This window comes from Sebastes umbrosus, chromosome 20 (genome assembly GCF_015220745.1).
Source record: "Sebastes umbrosus isolate fSebUmb1 chromosome 20, fSebUmb1.pri, whole genome shotgun sequence".
NCBI classification, from domain to species: domain Eukaryota; kingdom Metazoa; phylum Chordata; class Actinopteri; order Perciformes; family Sebastidae; genus Sebastes; species Sebastes umbrosus.
Window position 1 is genome coordinate 11,363,976 of NC_051288.1, and position 23,360 is coordinate 11,387,335.

The 23,360-nt window shown below is 39.3% G+C and overlaps 2 protein-coding genes across 5 annotated transcripts; one reads left to right on the forward strand and one right to left on the reverse strand.

The window, feature by feature from the left end:
* The first annotated feature begins 858 nt into the window (after nt 1-858).
* On the forward strand, nt 859-8,797 carry luc7l (LUC7-like (S. cerevisiae)). 4 transcript variants are annotated; one of them, XM_037754819.1, is made up of 11 exons: nt 944-1,074; nt 2,944-3,014; nt 4,054-4,148; nt 4,326-4,424; nt 4,981-5,091; nt 5,518-5,661; nt 5,770-5,946; nt 6,389-6,477; nt 6,586-6,615; nt 7,238-7,399; nt 7,525-8,797. In XM_037754819.1, the coding sequence occupies exons 4-11, from the start codon at nt 4,329-4,331 to the stop codon at nt 7,643-7,645; spliced, it is 930 nt and encodes a 309-aa protein (XP_037610747.1). In that variant the 5' UTR covers nt 944-1,074; nt 2,944-3,014; nt 4,054-4,148; nt 4,326-4,328; the 3' UTR covers nt 7,646-8,797. The 4 variants fall into 4 exon arrangements, with proteins under 4 accessions (XP_037610744.1, XP_037610747.1, XP_037610745.1 ...); XM_037754817.1 differs by having other exon boundaries at nt 1,021-1,074; nt 3,335-4,148; XM_037754818.1 differs by having other exon boundaries at nt 1,038-1,074; nt 3,376-4,148.
* On the reverse strand, nt 8,302-20,823 carry LOC119479834 (epidermal growth factor receptor kinase substrate 8-like protein 1). The gene is made up of 19 exons (XM_037755802.1): nt 20,716-20,823; nt 19,796-19,832; nt 19,542-19,700; nt 19,280-19,429; nt 19,079-19,161; nt 17,866-17,978; nt 17,568-17,614; nt 17,351-17,480; nt 17,174-17,262; nt 17,015-17,089; nt 14,170-14,318; nt 13,788-13,932; nt 12,769-12,809; nt 12,574-12,682; nt 12,355-12,480; nt 12,077-12,239; nt 11,047-11,212; nt 10,742-10,874; nt 8,302-9,270 (listed from the first exon to the last, which is right to left on the reverse strand). Exons 2-19 carry the CDS (start codon nt 19,823-19,825, stop codon nt 9,184-9,186), a joined length of 1,995 nt encoding a protein of 664 aa, XP_037611730.1. The 5' UTR covers nt 19,826-19,832; nt 20,716-20,823; the 3' UTR covers nt 8,302-9,183.
* Nucleotides 20,824-23,360: the final 2,537 nt, after the last annotated feature.

The following is a 23,360-nucleotide window of genomic DNA, read 5'->3' on the forward strand; positions in this document are numbered from 1 at the left end:
AACGATGAATAATGTCACCCATCTATCATTTTACTTTAGTTACACAAGCAAATTCACTGCCCTGTGCCTGGTTAAACCACTGCCACATATCTGGAATATATGTACCTGTTTTACACTATTTGACCGATAGGTGGTTACGTGTGCATATGAAGCCTAGATGAAGCCTCGTGAACCAATTTGCTGGGGAGCTTCTGTGTTTCATGAAGCTTCATCTCGCCATCACTACGTCCTATCCTTCTCCCTTGAGGGAGTGTTATGAACCATCCAGACCTCTCAGGTCATCTGGATCAGGTCTGCTTAGTGTCCCCAGAGTCAGAACTAAACATGCAGAAGCAGCATTCAGTTTTTATGCACCAAATATCTGGAACAAGCTCCTAGAACCCTGCAGGACCGCTCCAACTCTCACTTCTTTTAAAACAAAGCTTAAAACGTTCCTGTTTGCGGGTGCCTTTTATTAAACCAGATAATGATCTGACACTGCACTATAACTTTTACTCTTTTGAGTTTTATGCAATTTTAGCTTCTATCCTAGCTTTTATTTTTAGCTTGTTTTTATTTTCTAATCGTTAATGTTTTAATGTTTTTATGATTTTATAACTGTTTTAATTATTTCTTAAAGTTCTTTTGCATTTTGTCGCAATGTTCTTGAATGTTTCTGTAAAGCACTTTGAATTGCCCTGTTGTTGAAATGTGCTATACAAATAAAGCTGCCTTGCCTTGAATTAATAAAAAAAAAAAAAAAAAAACGGCTCTTGGACGGGAGCCGGCTCTTATCGTTCACTTAAAAGAGCCGGCTCTTTGAACCGACTCGTTCGCGACCAACACATCACTACTGACGTAATTTCCTGAATATAAAACGGAAACTGGCGAGTCCTCGAAATAGAGAGAAAGCGACGGAGTGGTGATGCTTTGGACGTTTAAAAAAAATACCCACATAACTTAACTAAAAACACTAAGGAACTGTTTTCAGTTGCTTATTTTTATACAGCGCTGTCGACAGAAGACCCGCCGCAATGTCTGCCCAAGCTCAAATGAGAGCTCTGCTCGACCAGCTGATGGGAACCGCGAGGGACGGTGAGTCGCTGTAGCAACGAGAGCTCGAGCTGAGCTAGCCAAGATGGAGGCTCTGCTACTGCTGCGGCTGGCTGGTGTTGCTGTGTGATGATGATGATGATGATGATGATGATGGAACAGAACCTGATGAATGGATGTAGTACTGCAGAGGGCTGTGAAAACAACATAGAGTCAAGAGGCCTTTACGGATTAACGCTAGGTTTAATGTTTGTATCCATTTAGGTTCATTTTTAAAGTTAAGTTTTTAGCATTTTACTGGTTACTCAATTCCTAGCTAGTAGCTTAGTTATCTAACAATGCTACCTAACATTGAACTATACAACAAATAATCAATCCAATGTTATTTAGTTAAGTTATATTCATAATACTCATAGTTGAGACACATTTAAAGGACACGCAGGCTAAACTGGGCCTACTAGTTATTACTGAATCAACATTATACTTAATGAACTGTAACTGATATATTTATGATTATACTCTTATTCTTACTCAAGTAAAACTTCCCAAGTAAGATTAGCAAAATATATTTTAAGTATTATAAGTAAAAACATGTGTTATGCAGTAGAATGGTGACTGTCAGTGTTGCATTGTGTTATTACTAATCATTACCAATTCACTAATGTGTGAGCAATATTTCAATGTTTATTTGTTTATTTGTTTTGCACAATTTAAGACTATAGAATCAGAATCAGAATCAGAATCAGAATCGTATTTATTGCCAGGTGTAAGAGGTATACACTAGGAATTTGCTTTGGTTATGTTGGTGCAAGTCAAAACAGTATAATAACAGAAGAATATATAAACGCTAGAATTAAATAAGAATTACAAATTGAAATTCTACCAATATACAATATACAAAATAGGTTATAAACAAAAATAAACATGATAAAAACATATATATATATATATATATATATATACAACATAACAAAAAAATAAATGAATAATATACAGTGCAGGAAGAGGCAAAACACCCCACTTGGCTTATCTGAAGCCTCCACCTAGAGACACGATTAATATAAAGAAATAATATGACTACATAATAGTGATAACAAACAATTATTATAATAATGGCATAACTGGTTTAAGGAGGGGGTCATTTTAACTACTTTGTATATTGTTGGATAGTTTATTTCAAAACATAAACGTTTTAAGTTGAACAAATGTTTTGTATGTCAAATCTTCATCAGATAAATAATCTGTAACTGCAGCTGTCAGATAAATGTAGGGAGTAAAAACTATGACATTTAGTAGTATAAAGTAGCATAAAATGGAAATATTCAAGAGGTTAAAGTACATCAAGTTTATATTTTATTTTACTTAACAGTTTATTTAAATAAAGATTGTAATTTTGTGTCTTAGTCGGCATTAACTAGACCAAACCAACTGCTTAGTATTTAAATAAATAATAACCTAATTTTATAAGTGATATTTATGTGACCTAGCCTATTTAGAGAACCTGACAAATACAAATCTATTAAAAATAAATAAATACTATTATCCTGATAGTATAACTACTGTTGTCTTTATGGGTGCTTTGACGAGCTAAAATACAATTTTAGTATTTGCTTCCAGCCCTTTTGGATACAAACATTAAAAGGTAACTCAGCTGTCATGTCTGATTTTCATCGGCAGATGGCAGATGTCATTTTATAGGCAAAATCAGAGGTTCATCCTGACAGTTGATTGAATGGAACGACAGCCCTGTGGATTATCTATTAATATATTGATAATTCAATCTGAACAGTAAGAGTGAATTTGTGCTGTGAGCTTGTGGGTGTATGTGTGATGAGATTGATATCAAATTCTTCCCATACATTTGTTGCATACAAACTGAACAATTGTGGCCCCTTTATTTTATTCATTAAGGTTCAGTGTATCTTTGCCAGCCTACAACAATCTGCAAAGGAGTTGCAGAAAAGCCTCATGTTCATCGAGCCGTGAGTCACACATAATTTTTAAAGCTGTTATGATGAATATCCAAACCATTTGTTTGCCTTCCGGAAGTTATTGTAGCCTTTTTTTTAAAATCACACAAATGGGTATATCTTCAGTGACACTAGATTTACAATTTGGAGTAATATTATGCAGCTTAAGCTAAGACGTCTGGTCGCGCAGAATCCAAAACGAGCAGTTTTTCAATGAGACGTCTGTTTTCAGAAGGCAATTTTAGCAATCATCGAGAAGAAAAAAGAAAAAAAAACAACTTTGCACACATTTACAATCTGACTTGTGTATGACTCCCAACTTCTTACTACAGGTATGGGCAAGAAAACTGTTCCCATTTATACTTTTCTACAGCGGGTTTAAAATTCTGCAGCTGAGGTCTTGAAGATGCAGAAGGGTACAGTATGTGGTGCAGATCGCAGTGTGTATAAACTAATTTTTTTCCTTGGATTTCTTTTATATTTTTTGTTTTGAGTTTCTTTTTCAATGTTTCATATTTGTAAAAGGCTTGGCTGGAACATTTGTCTGAAATGTTTACATTTCTTATCACAGTCTTGATAGCAGACTTTCCTGAATAGTCACACGCATTGAAACGTAATGAAAACGTTACAAAATCAAGGTACATCAGTTCACACTAGTTAATTGAAACACAATTTATAGTTTTATTGAGGCTTGGGTACGGTAAGCACCAAGAATACCAGGAAGTACCATATACATGCAGAGCCACATGTACTTCTTTCTAGACACATAAATGGATAATAAACACAGTCCAGCAGAGGCACAGTCTTTATTACTGGTAAATATAATGCTACACCAATGAAATATATGTAAAACTTTGACAATCAGAAATAAAACAATTGTTTTTTGCTCATTTAGGTGGGCACACAATCCTTTGAATGCAGTTGTAGTGACACATATCTGCCCATTTAATGTTGTGCAATTACAGTAATGTCTATTAAAGCACTGGATACCTCGCCCCTAATAACAAATATGTGAGGTCCTTCTCACTGGTTGTTTTTTGGACTGTTTCAGGGGATGAGACGCGACAGAGGGTCAAGTTCACGGACGAGCGAGTCTGCAAAAGTCATCTTCTAAACTGCTGTCCACATGACATCCTGTCTGGAACGGTAAGTGGCTTACAATTTAGGTCTGACTAGCCAATAATCATTCCAGTATCTATTCACATGATATCCGTAAAATGATGTAAACAAGAAAAACTAAACCATGTACTACAAGTAATCTTAAACCATTTAATATTGAGTTTGTGCAGATTGAGTGATACTGTGTTTGTGTTTTTCTGATAGCGTATGGACCTGGGAGAGTGCACGAAGATCCATGACCTGGCACTTCGGGCAGATTATGAAATTGCTTCCAAGGACAGAGATCTGTTCTTTGAGCTTGACGTAAGTAATGTCCTACTATAAATAATACAGTTGTGCAGATCATAGACATGTGTAGTAAAATACAGATTTACTGTTGGTGTGGCGGTGGCTGGCTTTGAAGACACCGCTATATACTTGCTGTTGCTTTTAGTATTAAAGTCAAGTGGTAAACAGCAGTTTCAACTCACATCATTGAGTATGATCATAACTGCAATGTTTCCAAACTCATATTCTTATGTTAGCTAATTTAGCTATTTTTTAACAGCTTCTGTAAAAATATACTAAGTAGCTAGTGGCTCATCCATCCCCCTTAATGATGCTACAATTGTTTTATGTGCACTGCAAAAACAGTGTTTGTTCAATATGATTTGGATCAGCAGATTTGGACTATGTAAATGCAGAGTTGTCTATAAAGTACAGCGCCTCAAGGACCTTTTTTGGGAGCAGTTGGTGTCTTATCACTCTCAATCAGATGATTCAGATGATGCCCTGCCGAATGTTTCCTGTGTGCCTATGTACGCAAATCAACCAAGTTACATATTTTTCTCTCTAAAATTATATTCTCTCGCTCCAAAAGGCGGTGGATCACCTTGAGTCATTCATCGCCGACTGTGACCGGAGGACAGAACTAGCCAAGAAACGCCTGGCTGAAACCCAAGAAGAGATCAGCGCTGAGGTGGCAGCAAAGGTGAGTGACAAAAAGAACTCACATGAACTGAGTCTTTTACTTGTTTATGCAGTGTATGTAAGGGATAATGTACAGCGAAACAGTTATTGTTGTGAAATAAACCCCGCCCTGAAGGGGTTTATTTCACAACAATGACCCGCTAGCTGTACATTATCACACTTATTACACGGCTACTTACTTAAAAAAATCTATAATTTGACACAAAAGTGGTCCTCCAGAGTCTAACATCAGAATTGCGGACATAGCAACGGTCTGTTATACATAGCAACGGTCTGCTATAAAGGAATAACAGACCGTAGAATGCTGTGATTGACTAATCACAATCGAGTATTCAACAAAGCCGTGTAATAAAGTTAGCTATAATATGTGTTTTAGGTTAGACATATTGAATGTAAATTAAATTGTGTTATTTGTGCTGTGTCGCAGGCAGAGAAGGTTCACGAGCTGAATGAGGAAATAGGGAAGCTCCTGGCCAAGGCTGAGCAGCTCGGAGCCGAGGGCAACGTCGACGAGGCCCAGAAGGTCCTGCAGGAAGTCGAGAAGGTCCGCACCAGGAAGAAGGATGCAGAGGTGAGGAAGGAGTACTCAGGAGGTGCTTCTGTCTTCGGATGGATATGGTGCTTTTACATCTTCTTATCCTTTTAATGCATCTCTTTTTCCTTTTCTGTCGCTCCACAGGAAGAGTACAGAAACTCCATGCCAGCCTCCAGCTTCCAGCAGCAGAAGCTTCGGGTGTGTGAGGTGTGCTCTGCTTACCTGGGTCTCCATGACAACGACCGTCGTTTGGCCGACCATTTCGGTGGGAAGCTTCATCTGGGCTTCATCCAGATCAGAGAGAAACTGGACCAACTAAAGGTGCGTGCCACCATGTACACTATAAACTAGCAGCTGCACAATTAATCAAATATTAATCGCGATCACATTTTGGCTTCCCACAATTAAATGAACATGATCGCCTGAGATATTGACGTTTTAAAATGCGTATTCTGCTCATAGAAAACGCTGCAGCATATCAAATCAAGCGCTTCCTAAACAGATAGCCACCAGCCGGTGATCGAGATGTTTTGGCTTCACTTTTGTGTATAGATATTATCTATTTTTCAACATCATGCAGCCCTAATTTGAGTAACCCTACTATAAACCCATTGCTTCAAATGAATTTCAAGTATTTCTTGTAATGAGTGACATGGGGGCTGATTACTAGAAAACATACAGAAAATAAGGGTCATAAACCGTCTTGAGGTTTGGACAACGATGGTTCCACCTATAATTGCTACTGTGTTTTTATTTTGGTCAGAAAACTGTTGTGGAAAAGCAGGAGAAACGGAACCAGGAGCGCTTGAAGAGACGAGAAGAGAGGGAGAAAGAGGAAAAGCTGAAGAAGAGGTTAGTGCAGACATTTAAAATCCTGCTGACATTTATGGAAGTTTCATTTGTTGCATGAAATGTTTGTTTTACTGTTTAAACTTATGGTTTTGCATCTGCTTATTGTAGGACCAGATCACGTAGCAGAGAGCAGAAAAGGTAAGAAAGTTGCTCCATCTATCCTCATTTTGAAATCGATTAGTTGCTTTAATTAGGGATGCACGATCCAACCTTTTCAGTCCCGATAGCGATGCCTTTGGGTATCAGCCGATACTGAGTACTGATCTGATACCAGTGTTTAATTAATAAGCTGTATGCCTCACTGTGTGGAAGTGATTGGGATCATTCTTCTTATGTGTAAGGCAACATCAGGCCTGACTTAAACATTGCTTTCATAACTTTTTTAAGACAAATGTAACAAATAAATACATAGATATACATTTACTGAATTATTTACTATTAAAATAATAATTCGTATACCAACAACTTGGTAAAAGAAATCTTCAAAATTAACAGGAATTACAATTCAAGCGTAAACAATTTTTAATGCAGCAACAAATTGGTCAAAACTTAAACAGGAATTAGAATTCCAATATATAATGTATATTGTATGTAAACATAGAACTGAATTGAATAGATCGGCCCCTTTGTCACCAAATACCCGATTCAGCTATTTGAGTCAGTATCGGCCCGATATCCGATCCGGTACCAGTATCGGTGCATCCCTAGTTCTGATTAAAGAGACTCAAGCGTTGTCTGTTGTTTTGTTTTTTTTTATCAGATCTCGCTCTCGTGACCGCAGAAGGAGGCGCTCGCGCTCCACATCACGAGAGAAGCGCCGTTCGCGCTCACGCTCCAGGGAGAGGAGGAGGAGGCACCGCAGCCGATCCCGCTCACGCAGCCGAGGACACCGTCACAACCACGAGCAGGGCTCCAGACACAAGTAAGCTAAACACAGTTCACACCGAGCCCCCTCAGAACGTAGCTGCCAAGAAAACACATTTCTACTCTTTTCCTACCTCTGCACGCTTCACTTCACTGAATATCTCTTGCGGTTTCATCGCCCAGGTCGTCCAGGGACCGAGAACGCTCATCCAGAGACAGATCACGGGAGCGAGAGAGGAGGGACGGCATGAACGGCAGGTCGGACGCCCGCCGGGCAGACGACAGGGACGTGGGGGACCTCTGAAGACCAAACTCCATCCATCACGACACACAAAGCCTCCTCCCGTCTCTCTCACAAGTCTGTCCATTTATAATAACCTAATGTCACACACGTCAGTCCTCGCCTTGACCCCTCCATTCTCCCGCTTGCCTCCTTTCTTTGCTTTAACAGTTAATGCAGCCGAACCCAGAGTGTACACACACCTGAAATATTGTATGGATAAAAGATTCTAGCATCAAGATATATGAGAAGATTACATTTGGATGGGGGGGGGGTTAGTTATTGATCAGTAGTGGAGTGTATTGTAATATCCACATCTGTGATTTGGTGGCTGTCTGTATCCAATACAAATGTCTTCTTATAAACTACCCTGCAAAGAAAAAGTAAACAGATGGTCTGCTGGACTGAAGCATAATGTGTAACTCATCCATATTCTTTTATTATATTAATGATGGTCTTTTGATACAGAATCTGTCTGAAGATGTTCTTGGCCGACTGATTGTTGCGGTCTGAAAAAGCCTCGTCGTATCATGTTTTTTTTTTTCTCACCTCCCTCTGAAGATTTCTTTCCACCAGCTCCTGGTAGACTGCATGTTGACAGCTTTGAGTTGCAGTTCATGAATGTCTGTCCACATTTTTCTTTCTTTCCTGTACGCCCAGTTAAAGTTTTAGGAACCCAATTCAAAACCAAAAGGTTTTAAAGTTGCGAGTATTAGTCTCAACCTGTTTCCCGTTGTCCACTTATTATTTTTTTTTAACCAATTTTTATGTTATGCTGCCGGTAGTGAAGGGAATCTGTGTGATTGAGAGTTTGGCCAGTATAAGTAAATGATTGTTTTGAACTGAATTGGTGGCAAGGCTCCTGTTTTATTATTTGTTTCTGTCTTGATTTCCTTTTTATTTAAAACAAATTGTAACTTCAAAAGTTTGTGTCGACATGTGAAGCAGTACGTTCAGAAAAGATACGTTGGAAATTCAGTGCTATAACTGTACATAACTTTATTAGTCTTTACGTTGGCCCAATTTGGACAAACTCCTCCGACTAGATTTATAATTACGAACAGATTTTAATGGATTGCATTGCTTTACCCAATGTGTGAAGTCATATCTGTTTATGTTTCTGCTGGAAATCTTTCTTTAAAGTCTCAATTAAAAAAAAAAAAATCACCATTTCAATTTTTATTGTCTGCTGGCCTTTCTTATTAATCATGGTTGAATTATTAGACAAGTTTACAAACAGATAAATACATTTCATTTAAGTTAATCCTTACCTACAAAGCAGAAATGAGAACAAAGACATTACATTACAAATAGTGTACTTTAATGTTAAAATATTTAATTTGCATAGCGCCTGCTTCCATTAGAAAGCTTACATTTTTTTGAAATTAAGTCATAATAGCACGCTGCTCTTTACAGACAATAGTTAGGTTGGGAAGTCACTGTCACATTTTTGTTCTCTGGTGAATAGGATTAATAATTTAGGAGTTCACTCTCAAGTGACGACACTACCAGAAGAACGCAATCCTTCATCTGAAACTCTTTGTGATGTGGACGTCTGCTGCTCAAAATGTGCTGCTCTCCACTGTCAGATCCACCTTCATTTTCTGTTTCTCCATGACGGCCTCCAGCTCTGTGGCCCGTCTGGCATCCTGGAGAAAACGGATGCAAATTAGGGCCAGATGAAGGTAAAATGGTAATACAAAGATCAATATATCTATTTACTTAAGCATCTGATATGTGCACAGGTTTGAAATGTCCTCGGCAACGGAGTTCATAATGTGGCCTAAAACTACTTAGCTTAGAGACATAATTTAACATGCAGGTTTTAAAGTAATTCACAAAATACAGGCATAGCAGATAAGATGGTTTATCAGGCAACAAAGAACGTTTTCATGCCCTCAGAATATATTAATATAGGACAATAACTCCATGCTTCTGACACTAGGTTAAATGCTGTGTTTGGTAACCAATAAATGATGCTGCGGTTTGTTTTCCCAGTCACCAGGTGGCATACCTGTATATACATCCAGAAAAACATATAAAATGAATGTAGAATCAGTTCTAAAACTGTTTTCCAACTACCTGATTCTGGTTGAAATATCATAACTAAAACATATAATTAGTGCATTTTACTGTGAGTGTTGTTACTGTCCTGCATTGATGTGCAAAAATAGGTTTTGGTGGCTTGACCATTGTAACTTGTATATGATTTATATGAAACAATTCTTAGAAAAATTACAGCAGCGTATTGCTGCCACGCCAGAAAAAAAGATCAGTGTCGCATTATAACGTGAAAAGTTTGTTCTTATGACAAGATGTTTTCACGTTATTACGACATACAAACCTATCACGTTGTAAAAAAGAAACTTTTCTTGTTAGAGCAATATACTATTTGTCTTGTTATAACGTTTCATGTAATAGATAATATTATAGAAACATTTCACGTTATAGCCAGATAAATAGTATATTGTTATAAAAACAAAAGTTTCTTATTATAAAGTGATAAGTTTACATGTTGTAATAACGTGAAATATGTTTATTACAATTAACATTTCTAGAGCTGCAACCATTATTTCGATTAGTTGTCAACTATTAAATAAATCGCCTACTGTTTTGATTATCGATTAATTGGTTTGAGTAATTTTTTAAGAAAAAAAAAGTCAAAATTCTCTGATTAAAGCCTTTTAAATGTGAATATTTTTGACATTTGAGGACTTCATCTTGGGCTTTGGGAAACACTGATGGACACTTTTTTTTTTTTACCATTTTCTGATTTTATAGACCAAACAACTAATCGATTAATCGAGAAAATAATGGACAAATTAATCGAGAATGAAAACCATTAGTTCCAGCCCTAAACATGTCATGTTATCATGTGACACTGCTCTGTTTTTCTTTTTCTGGTGTGGCAGCAATAGGCTGCCGTACAAAGTCAATTCCACATGATTTTGTCTTCGCCTGCTGTCAGAAATGTTTCCCTACACTTGTCCTGACATCTCTACACACTCTCAAACAGTGACTTGATAACTGGTCAAATGTGTTTTGAACTTACTCAATAGTTTCATTGATTAACTTTGATCAGAAAACAGGGAAATAAGGCTTAATAGTCCTTTGATTTACCTCCAGCAGTGTTTTCTGCACAGTGATCTGGCTGTACACTCTGGCGCCCTCGTCTGGAATCACAGCTCGTAGTTCCTCCTTGTTGAGGGAGAAGAGCTGGGCGCCTGTCAGCACTCCCAAACATGACACCGTCCTGAGGGACGAAAATATACAAATGACTCAAAACTCTCCTCTTATTCATTTCCTTTCAAACTGTTTTATCAGCATTAAAGGGTGGAGGTGATTTATGTTCTAATGAATGTATTGTACTGGGAGCACTCCCAGTGTGCAAACAGCATGTAGTCAGTAGATGTGACGTCACTCACGGCTCGCTGAAGCCCTTCCCTCGGAGCCACTCGGCCACCTCGTCTTGAGGAGAGTGGTAGTCCAGAGGCAAGTTGGTCTCTGAGGAGCGAGGGATGACCAGAGGTTTGTTCAGGCCGGCCTTTCCATTGGTCAGCCTCTGGAGCAGCTCGTCATTCATCAACATGACTGGAAAGATTCAAAGTGACATCATTACATAATGAAGTCCAGATTAATGTGTAGCTTTTCGGTGTATTTCTTTCTAGGGCTGGCAAAGTTAACGCGATAATAACATGTTACGGCAAATTCGTTTTACCACTCAGTAATGCATTAACGCAATTGATCTTTCGGAGGTTACAGCGCAATCAATTTTAAAGCTAGAGTGAAGATTGAAAGGAGGTTAAATGACGCTCCTAAGTTACACTGAATTTTAGCGAGGAAAAACTAGCACGGACATTTTCAAAGGGGTCTCTTGATCTCTGACCTCAAGATATGTGAATGAAAATGGGTTCTATGGGTACCCACGAGTCTCCCCTTTACAGACATGCCCACTTTATGATAATCACATGCAGTTTGGGGCAAGTCATAGTCAAGTCAGCACACTGACACACTGACAGCTGTTGTTGCCTGTTGGGCTGCAGTTTGCCATGTAATAATTTGAGCATATTTTTCATGCTAAATGCAGTACCTGTGAGGGTTTCTGGACAATATTTGTCATTGTTTTGTGTTGTTAATTGAATTACAATAATAAATATATACATACATTTGCATAAAGCAAGAATATTTGCCCACTCCCATGTTGATAAGAGTGTTAAATACTTGACAAATTTCCCTTTAAGATACATTTTAAACAGTAAATTAATCGCGATTAAATATTTCTTATCGATTGACAGCCCTAATTCTTTCATTATTTTTGTTGTCAGTTTGTCGTCTTTGTGCCTTTAATCTCTGACACACACACAGTATCTAGGACGTTATAGCTCCCTGCATTCAAGCCACCTTCTCACAGCATTTATGCGACACACCTCCTACACAAACACTTAAGTTTGTTACCTTTATTTTCTGGGTCTTCTGCAGCTGGTATGTGTTGGCTGTATGGCGGTAAGCTGAGTGGGCGCTGGGTGGGGTGGGTGGGGTGGGTGGGGTTCTGGGTCGGAGCAGGAGAGCTGGGTGGGCCTGCGGAGATTGTACTGGCGAGGGGAGGTGCAGCTGGAACCTGCAGGAATGAGGAGAAAAAAAATCATGCTTGAATTCACTCGGGTATGTACAGGTGAGAGTATACCTCTGTGATTAATGTATGTATGCATGCATGTGTGTTTTTGTTGTCTTACACTGGGGGGGATATGGGGGATGGGGCTGTCTATGTGAGCCAAGGGATCCAGGATGTTGAAGGGTACGAATCCGATCTGATTGAACCGATTGCGACACTTCCACCAGCGCTTGGACGATTCAATCACCTGTCAGACGGAGGGGTTGCTGTCAGTCAGCGTACCGTGTTCCTGAATGCACCATGAACATGTCTTTACTGTGTACTACTTTGACTTCCTTACCTCCAGCGTCTCCCCCTGCTGCACTGAAAGCTCAGTGCTGTTCCTGGCTATGAAGTCGTAAGTGCAGCTGTAGAGTCTCTCAGATTCTGGTGGGAGCGTGCCGCCGTCTCTGAGGAGGAAAGGAGACAGACACTGTTATCATGCTGTCAGAGAGGGGAAACTGTAGCAGCTGATTGCTTCTTAAAGATGACCTACGTTTCATCGCTGACTCGGATGTCTGAAGGACCAACTGGCTGCTATGGGTGAGATGGACATTCATGAATATATAACACAGGCATAAAAGGTCATCATACAGAGGGATGAGGGGAAGGTGGACAAAATGAAAGACAAACACACAGCTTGTACAGCAAGAGTTTTGACTGTTTCCTCTTTTATGAGTTAGCTTTCAAAAGAAAAATTACGCGACTAAACCAAAAAAGTAAGTCAAAATATCCTTCTTGAATTGCAAGTGCATTCATCAGCAAAAACACCTCATTTTATGTAGAAATGGGAGCACCGTTAATACTCGTAACGTATGCCAAAAATTGTTAACAGCACAGGAAGTCAAGGCCATTTTTATGGAAGCCCATTTCCGCCAATGTGATAAAAAAAAAATCCTACGAGATCTCAAAATAATGAGTTGCTATCTCAATATTTTGACTTTCTATCTCAATATTTTGCGTATCTCGGTATTTTGACTAAGTATGTGAGTATTTAAATTTACTATCTCAATATTTTGACTTACTATCTCAATATTTCAATTTAGTATCTCAAAATCATGAGAGACGTTCATCACATTTACGAAAATGGGCTTGTGATGGAAGTCAAAATATCGAGATATTAAGTAAAAATATTGAGATACTAAGTCAACATATTGAGATAGTAAGTCAAAATAATGAGCTAGTATCTCATTATTTTGACTTACTGGATCTTTTTTTTTCACCACGGTGGCTGAAATGGGCTTCCATACATTTAGTGCAAACAATCCTCACTGAAAAAATATCCACTACATACAGTTTTCAGCACTTGTGTGACAGAACTGTGTGGTGAACTGAGGCAGCTCCAGTAAAGTGCAGCTCTAGTGTTTATTGAACTTTGATATTTACGTGTTATTTAGGTGTCTGTTATTATGTTCAACCCCCGTGTTGTACTTTTACACACACATATTTTGAATGCTCCTCTCTTTCGACACAAAAGACTGGAGCGAGTTTCTATCCCGTGCAGGTATTTCATACCTCTTGCTTTACTCTGAGAGCTTCGTGTTTGTGCTGTGACTCGACCGGATCCTCCCAAACCTGCCCGTCTGCCCTCGAGGCTTCCGGCTTCCAACCGTCCAAGAACACAGGAGTGTATGAAGCTACAGGCCCTCTGAGCTGAGAGCTGAGAAATAGAGCAAACAGAGTCACTGAGCTGGTTGGGTTTTACTTTACAGTGTGACCAAAAAAAACTATGAGGACTGTTAAACAGGGTTCCATACAGTTTCTGGAAGTCAATATCAATGCTTACATGTTGGTTTTAAAGCTGCCAGTAACAATTATTTTGTGACAATAATAAACATTATACATTAACATTATTACAACTGTTACACTGATTGGCCCAGTGACTGTTGGTACTGACCGTGGGAGCGTCCAGTTGGGACCCAGAGACGTCCAGAGCTGCCTCTCCTCCTCGCTCAGGTTGTCTTGGAGCAGGGACACGGCTGAGCTGGTCAGGGCAGGGCTGGACACCGAGGCGGCCAGAGCTGGTCCTCCTGTAGTTCTCACCATCTGTACACACACGTAAGACAAAAAATACATCTTCACAAAACAATCACTGGTGCTTAAGAAAAAGTGAAGTTGACAATATTCCTGCTGATTGCAAGTATGTACACGTCTCACATTATTTGATTACTTTGCAAGTTTCTTCTGATAGAGCACTGACAACCCAAGCACACACAAACAAAGAAGTTTATTCAAGTGTGCTATTAGTATACTTTTTTAAACTTAAAATAAGATAGTATACTTTCAGTTTACTCTTTATGTACTTATCAGAGATACACTTAACAAAATTATACATAAGTATACTTGGTTTATACCGACGAGGTTACAGAAAAGTCCAAGTATACTTGGCTTATACTGAAAAGTTTACAGAAAATATAAGTATATTTGGCTAAGTACTATAAATTCACTTAAAGAAAACTTACAAGTATACTTGCAGTAAATATTATTAAACTACTAGTTTACGGAGAGTATACTTTAAAGTGTACTTTCATAAACTAAAAAGTGGGCGACAAGTATATAACTAGTAAACTAACAGTATACCTGTAAGTTTACTTGTAGTATAGTTCATATTATAGTTGCAGTACAAAATACAACTTGGATGTAAACTAGTTCTACACTCAAAGTTTAGTACTCTTACATTTAATGTACACTTAAAAGTATACTTTTATAAACTAAAAAGTGGGCAAATTTAGTCCCGAGAAGTATTCAAGTAGTACACTTACAAGTATACTACTAGTGCATTGATATTAGTATATAACATTAAGTATACTTGGGATTATACTTGAATTTTACTTAAGTTTACTTCATGAAATAAACTTGAAGTATACTTCTTTTTTGTAAGGGAATGGATGAATCCACACACACAATCAACACATGCACACACGAAGAAGTGACATACAGTCCTAAAAATAGAAATATGAGGCTGTTTCCATTCAGGCGTGCCAGTATACACAAATCAAACACACCTGTTCCAACCTTTGATTCTGGTGCTGATGACTGATTCATAACTTTAATGTTATACATCAGACTGAGACACACCTGAAATTCCATCTCCGATGCTTCACATTTTATTTGTAATTGAATTAAATACTTCTTATATTTTAATTAGATGATTCCAGTTTCCGCTGACTTGTGGTGTGCAGTATTTTCAGACTGCAATGTCAAGAGTGAGGCTATGACTTATTGGTTTGGAAGATTCTTGAACCATTACCAATATTTTGTCATAATGTGATAAATGACCTTCTTTTGACAGCTGCAACACCAGTACTGTAGCCTAATTCAAAGCAGCAGTCAGGGTACCGCAGTGTAGCCTTTCAAGCAATAAGAGAGTCAAATCAAATCTAAGTGTGTACCAAGAACACATACCTGCGTACAAATACTGCCACGTAAACCAGACCAAACAAATGCTGAGTGTTTCAGTGAGGCTATCACACGGGAACTGCCCTGTGTCAATACTGAATGGAACGTCCAGTTTCTGCACTCAACTACCCTTACTAAAATGAAGTTTATCCATTTAAGTGTGCTATTAGTATTCTTCTTTTGAACTTAAAATAAGAGAGTATGCTTTCAGTTTACTTTTTATGTACTTATCAGAGATATACTTAACAAAAGTATACTTAAGTATACTTGGCTCATACTGACAAGTATACGGAAAAGTCTAAGTATACTTGGCTCATACTGACAAGTATACAGAAAAGTCTAAGTATACTTGGCTCATACTGACAAGTATACAGAAAAGTCTAAGTATATTTGGCTCCTACTGACAATTATACAGAAAAGTCTAAGTATACTTGGCTCATACTGACAAGTATACAGAAAAATCTAAGTATACTTGGCTTTTACTGACAAGTATACAGAAAAGTCTAAGTATACTTGGCTCATACTGACAAGTATACAGAAAAGTCTAAGTGTACTTGGCTCATACTGACAAGTATACAGAAAAGTCTAAGTATACTTGGCTTATACTGAGAAGTATACAGAAAATTCTAAGTATACTTGGCTTATAGGCTTACTTACTTCATTTTTTGATCAAGATGTACTCAAGAAAAGTATAACTAAGTATTCTTGCCTTAAAGGCCAACAGAAAAGAATACTTGGCTTGTAGTTGTGCTTACTTCTTGATAGAGTAGCCTATTAAAGTGTGTGAGAGTTTGTAAAATGGATGTTTTGATATGAATTTACTTCAATTCATCAAGTTTTTGGATTAACCGTTCACCATGGAGGAATGCGAGAACACATTTTATAATTTCTTAAAAATCTCCTCACAAATCATCAAGTCAAATAGCCAAAGGAGCAAGTCTCTTTGTGTCATACATAAATCACTGGCTAAGTACTATAAGTTACAAAGTATATTTTCATGAACTAAAAAGCAGAGATGCTTGACTTGAAGTCCAAGTCAAGTTTCAAGTTGTATGCTGCTTTTGAACCATTACCTTCAGGTAAATAATCTAAATAACATCTATTATACAACTTAATTACCATGGCAGTCTCCAAATGTTATCTACACCTTTATCCTCTGTCCATCTGCTCCCACACAGTAAGTGATGTGACATCATGAGATTTATTTTAAGATATCCGTCACGTCCTACTCATGCTTTTTTTTTTTTTAATCACTGCTGCTATAAAAGATGAGGCCTCGTGTTTACAGCAATAGCAACAACAGGTGTTGCCCCCGTGACTGGTATAGAGGTTATAACACTCACCATATCCAACGGTCTGAACACGTGGTGAACAAGATCCTCTGATGAAGGGTTGGAGATGGTTGACTTCAGACGGGCCTGTAAAGAGATAAATAGAGGAATTTGCTATAAAGCACAGCAAGATAACCAAAAGAAAGAAATGTGACCTGATCGGATACACACCAACAGGCTGAAGCAATATTTGAATTTCTGGAAGATATCGATGAATTCCTCCTCTGGCGGCGGGCGGGCCTTTGTGGTGAGTAAATCCTCTGTTGGTGGAGAAAACACAAGAAAATACATCAGGATCCATAACTGTTATAGTTATTTCAACCTGATATCCAATCCATCTCTTTTTACCTTCAACACTTTGCTTTTTACTCTTCTTCTTCTTCTTCTTCCTCTGGTTTAGCACCGACGCAGCCTCGGCCGTCTGCTGCAGCTTGGCCATGAAGAGCTCGATGTCATCGAAACAGTGGTTGAGGATCCCCTGAGGAAGGAATAGAAGCAGTTTGTTACTCTGTCCAGATGTGACTGGGTGACTGATAAAAGACACAAAGGTGAAGATGAAGCGTACCACTTCTCTCTCTGCTCGCAGGAAGGAGATATCAGGCCCGCCGTTCGCTGTTATAAAAGAAAGGAGAGGATTCAGTTCATCCATTTCCCATTCACAGCCCTCCTGCATTTGAAATCCCTGCCCCCTTTACCCTTGAAACCCACCCCCCTTTACACACACACACACACACAAACACACAAAGCAATCTCTGTGCTCCCGAATACCTCTCGCTTCTCTCGTCTTACCTTCTCGTCATGTCAGATTCCTCCATATACTTTTACAAGCATTCGTGTGAGAATAACTCCTTTCTGTGTCTTACCTCTGGGTCCAGGGTAAGGTGGAGGGTTGATCGGTGGGTGATGTGGAGCATGCAGGATTGGGGGGCTCGGGATTTCATAGGGGTCAATGACCTCTCCCCCACTCCGAGGAAGCCTAGAGGACGAGAGGAGAGTTTCGTTGTGCTACAGGTAAAAGTTCACAGGCTTTCTTGTTGATGGAGGCAGCGGCCGTTCACTCAGCACATTTAACAGGAAACACCCTTAAAGAAGTCAAACACACTCAGGATTGCAGACGGGCTCATTCTGAGAGCCTCAAATGGATGCAGCAGCAGCAGGAGGACATCTTTGATCAGTGAATCCAGTCAGACAAGGCAATCAATAGACACAATGAGATGCCTCTGAAATTCAACCCCGCAGTCCTTATTCCACTCTGAAAGTACAGTAAACAGTCTGACTGTGCTTTCTCACGGCTATACCCTACATCGCACACAACACCGTGCTTCAATCTCTCCTGTTAAACAAACCAGTGAGCAACAAGCCAGTTTGAAAATGGAAAAGACGAAGACGTGGCAGTGTATGTTTGTCTACTCTTACAAAATATGCAAATACCTGAGTGCTGAGTCAAACTTTACAATTATTGAACCAGCATCTAAACCCAGCCGTCTGTCCACCCGTCTTACCACATTTTGTCTGTCCGTCACACGTCCCTTTAAAGAGAAAGTTTTTCAAAAGCAGGAAATCCGTTCAGGCCCCGAGCATGCACACTGGCACCGTCGCAGCCGCCGTCATCTATCCTCTGCTCTGCTCTCTCTGTCTGCTTTCTGTCACAATGGCCTTGTTATCTGTGTCACACCTTCCTAAGTTATGTGAAAACCGGTAGAACAGGTCTTTCTCTCTCTCAGCTGTTTACCCTGTCCTCTCTGTCTCTCTCTCTCTCTCTCTCTGAGACAGGTGGACCATGCAGGCTGTTTTGATTCAGTGGAAAATAATGACATAATGGCAGTAGAAAAAAGAGGAGAAATGCAAACAGTGTAATGGTCTGAATGATCGTGTGCTATCTGTCCTTTGTTTGGCTGAACCTCCTCCCATATACGATATGAGTGCAAACATTAAAACCACATGGAAATTGGGCACTTAAAAGCTTGAATTTTCATAAGGAACTACAATTAAATGTGTGTTTTTCAGTTTTAAAGTCTTCATGAGAGACACATTGATGTTTTTTTACATGTCTTGTGACCTTGACATTCACTGTACCTGAGGGCTTCGGGGACCTTCTTACTCCTGCCAGTGGAGGAACCCGAAACTGCGTGTACAATGTCGTCACGGATTTGCTCTGCCTGCGTGAATGAGAAGCAGGAAGTGGCATCACTCGTAAAACCTGAACCGAGCTGATTCAAAGTGACACACAGAGTCAGGTGGGCGAGACTGAGGGGAAGCTGTGTCATTATTACTCACCTTAACAATCTCGCAGTTAAAGAAGTGAATGTCCGGCTTCTTCTGCTCGGCACTTTGGCAGACTAGTAGAAGGAGGGATTGGAAGTGTTCCTCTGTGTTTATGGCGTCGCAACGGTAGATGGATTTGAAAGAGTAGTTCTCCAGCTCGTCCTGGATAAAAGTGGAGGTCATTATGTAAGCAAATATGAACAGCATTTCTCCATTTAAATCGCTCACAACCCACAGGCCCATTTGTTCAACCATCATGCATCTGTCCTCTCACCTGGCTCTTTGTGTCTCGGAGGTGAATGGCCTCTGCTCCCACCTCCAGGTACATCTGTTGACTCCACAGCTTTTTGTTCTGAGCCAGGACGGAGAGACGCAACTGGGCCTCCTCCACGTTCTGCACATCCCCATCCTCTAGGGAGTACGTCAGCAGATGCTGCAAAGCAGGAAGAGAAAGAGAAGGATGAAGGACTTGAGGGAAAAAGTTCAACTCAGAGGATAAGGTGTATATATGTAGCAGATGAGACTTACGTCGACAAGATATCGTGAGATGTCTGTCATCCTTTGTCTGGTGGGAGAAGATGGAAAGGTTTAAATTAGATCTATAAATATACAGCTGGAGAGATTTTAGGTAGAGTCACAAAGGGTGTTGTCACACTCAAAGACAGTTTGACTGGTACTGATGGTGTTGTTTTAGGCCAGGCAGCAGTTTTGCTCTAAACTAACAAGTCTTAACCTGCGAAAAGCAACATCCTTATTCAATTTTTCCCTTCCCCTATTTGAGTCTGCTCCAGTAACCTGGGATAATACGCTAGCTGCCCAACCAGTCTGACAACAGCACAATGCATCTCACTATTCAATCCCTCTGCTCCTCAGTGGCCATTAATACTGGAATCACTGGTATCAAGAGAGCACGCTTCCAGTATTGCTTTACATTTCCTCAAGACCGGTTTCATTGAACACCAAAAATAGTTTCCATTATATTTGTGCATAAGAGCCAAACTGATGTGGTTGGTGTCCTCTACTCATATAATGACATAGTATTTCAAAATAAAAGTCTGACCAAAATTAGCAATTTGTGCACACTGTTCTTAAGTGAAAATACATTTGAACATCTTGACAGACTACAGTGAATGCCATATACTGTATAACAGTAATTTTGCAAAACATAATAGAATGTGTTGCAATATGGGAAAATGACCCATGATTGAGTTTTTGATTTCAGTAAATCAACATAAGCAGTTTGAAATTCCATTAAATTGACAAAATAATGATGAATTAGCAGTGGCTACGTAACTTGACAAGAATTCCCCACAAAACATATCAAATGTGACAAAGTTTCGCAATGTCTTTCAGTGTAGTTTCTGATTCATGCTGTACAAATTCACAAGTAGTCTTAAATGTTACGAGCTCTGATTGATGATTGTAAAATGGATATTTGATCAACTTACCAAGGTTGATAGGCTTCCAATACTTTATTCCTGGTGTAAACAGCTGTGTTAGTGTGTTTACAGTAAAACCTGTCCTGTGTCTCAGTGTAACTCGCTCTTTGGTGTTGAAAGCTTTTACAGAACAGAGGTGTGTCACCTTGTGCAGTCCCGCCCAGTCTACCTCACCTTAGAGATAGAAATATTTACTCAACACCCACATAGGCTACTAACAAGTGCACGGATTTCACAGTGGGACACATTTTGGAGAAGTGTGCAGGACCGTAGCTACATTTGGCAAAACTGAGGTCATGTCCTCTGTATTTTCTCTTGGAATTTGGGAATTTTTAGCAGCATTTTTAGTTTATCCCTTAGGCTGATTCCAATATTTTTAGACTTAAAGGAACAGTGTGTAACATTTCGGGGGATATATTAGCAGAAATATAATATTCATAACTATGTTTTCATTGGTGTATAATCACCTGAAACTAAGAATTGTTGTGTTTTCGTTATCTTAGAATGAGTCTTTCATATCTACATATGGAGCGGGTCCTCTTCACGGAGTCCGCCATGTTGCTCCGCCATGTTTCTACAGCAGCACACAACAGACAAACTTTTTGCGTTTTTACATTACCTGAAGGCCACTGTAGTTCTCTGACACGCTCTTGGAGTGTAAAACTGTGGTACCGCCAGTGTTATTATGGTAAGGATGGCCTCTGAGCAAGGCGAATGGCGTTATCACGGTTTTGCACTTAGCGGCTCACGTTACCGCAGTTTTGGAAAGGGAGGAGTGAGCGGTGAGGTATTCAGTTGGTTGCAATCTGCAACCACACCACTAGATGCTGCCAAATCCTACACACTGCACCTTTAATGTATTTACAGTAAATACTACTTAAATAAGATGGGGGTGCCAGTGGCTCAGTTCATGGGGACTTGCTTGGGAACTGGAGGGTCGCTAGTTCAAGTCCCCCGCACTGAACAAGTAGAGGCAGAAAATTTCTGTGTGCTGTTGTGTACAATGTGTGACAATAAAAGTTGATTTCCATTTAAATGAATAAAGATTCACTATTTACTCATATGATTCCAGCAGAGTGGGGAAGGTTTTGAACAACATTTAAACCTTAATGTTTGGAAATAAAACTTCCAGTTTCCTTGTGTCTGCAGACACACACTGAATCTGAATATTTTCACTTTGGCTTCAAACACTTGATTTTAATGTGTTTTGTATGACATTATGCTATGTATTTAATTTGCATTTGTTTTATGTTGTGGCATCTGAAACTTTAATGTATGTTTAAATGCTGCTCTTGCAAAAGAGATTCGTAATCTCAATGAGTAATACCTGGTTAAATAAAGGTTAAATAAATAAAATAAAATAAAACACAGGCAGATTTCAGAAAGTTACAGACACCTTGGAAGTCAAAGCACCTTGGAAATAAACTTTATACAGACGTAGGCAAAATCGTTGGTAACCTTCCGTTAAAGAAAGAAAAACCCACAATGGTCACTGAAATAACTTGAAACTGACAAAAGTAATAATAAATAAAAATTCACTGAAAATGAACTAATGAAAATCAGATATTGTTTTTGAATTATGGTTCAGCAGAATCATTTAAAAAACAAACTAATGAAACTGGCCTAGACAAAAATGATGGTAACATTAACTTAATATTTTGTTGCACAACCTTTTGAGGCAATCACTTCAATCAAGTGATTTCTGTAACTCTCAATGAGACTTCTGCACCTGTCGACAGGTATGTTGGCCCACTCCTCGTGAGCAAACTGCTCCAGCTGTCTCAGGTTTGAAGGGTGCCTTCTCCAGACTGCATGTTTCAGCTCCTTCCACAGATGTTCAATAGGATTTAGATCCGGGCTCATAGAAGGCCACTTCAGAATAGTCCAATGTTTTGTTCTTAGCCATTCTTGGGTGTTTTTAGCTGTGTTTTGGGTCATTATCCTGTTTGAGGACCCATGACCTGCAAATGAGACCAAGCTTTCTGACACTGGGCAGCACATTTCGCTCCAGAATGCCTTGATAGTCTTGAGATTTCATTGCACCCTGCACAGATTCAAGACACCCTGTGCCAGATGCAACAAAGCAGCCCCATAACATAACCGAGCCTCCTCCATGTTTCACATTAGGTACAGTGTTCTTTTCTTTGGATGCTTCATTTTTGCGTCTGTGAACATAGAGCTGATGTGACTTGCCAAAAAGCTCCAGTTTTGTCTCATCTGTCCAAAGGACATTCTCTCAGAAGCTCTGTGGCTTGTCAATATGCATTTTGGAAAATTCCAGTCTCGCTTTTTTATGATTTGGCGTCCTCCTGGGTCGTCTTCCATTAAGTCCACTTTGGCTCAAACAGTGACGGATGGTGCGATCTGACACTGATGTACCTTGACCTTGGAGTTCACCTCTAATCTCTTTGGAAGTTGTTCTGGGCTCTTTGGTTACCATTCGTATTTTCCGTCTCTTCAATATGTCATCAATTTTCCCCTTGCGGCCACGTCCAGGGAGGTAGGCTACAGTCCCATGGACCTTAAACTTCTGAATAATATGTGCAGCTGTAGTCACAGGAACATCAGGCTGCTTGGAGATGGTCTTATAGCCTTTACCTTTAACATGAAGGTCTATAATGTTCTTTCTGATCTCCTGAGACAACTCTCTCCTT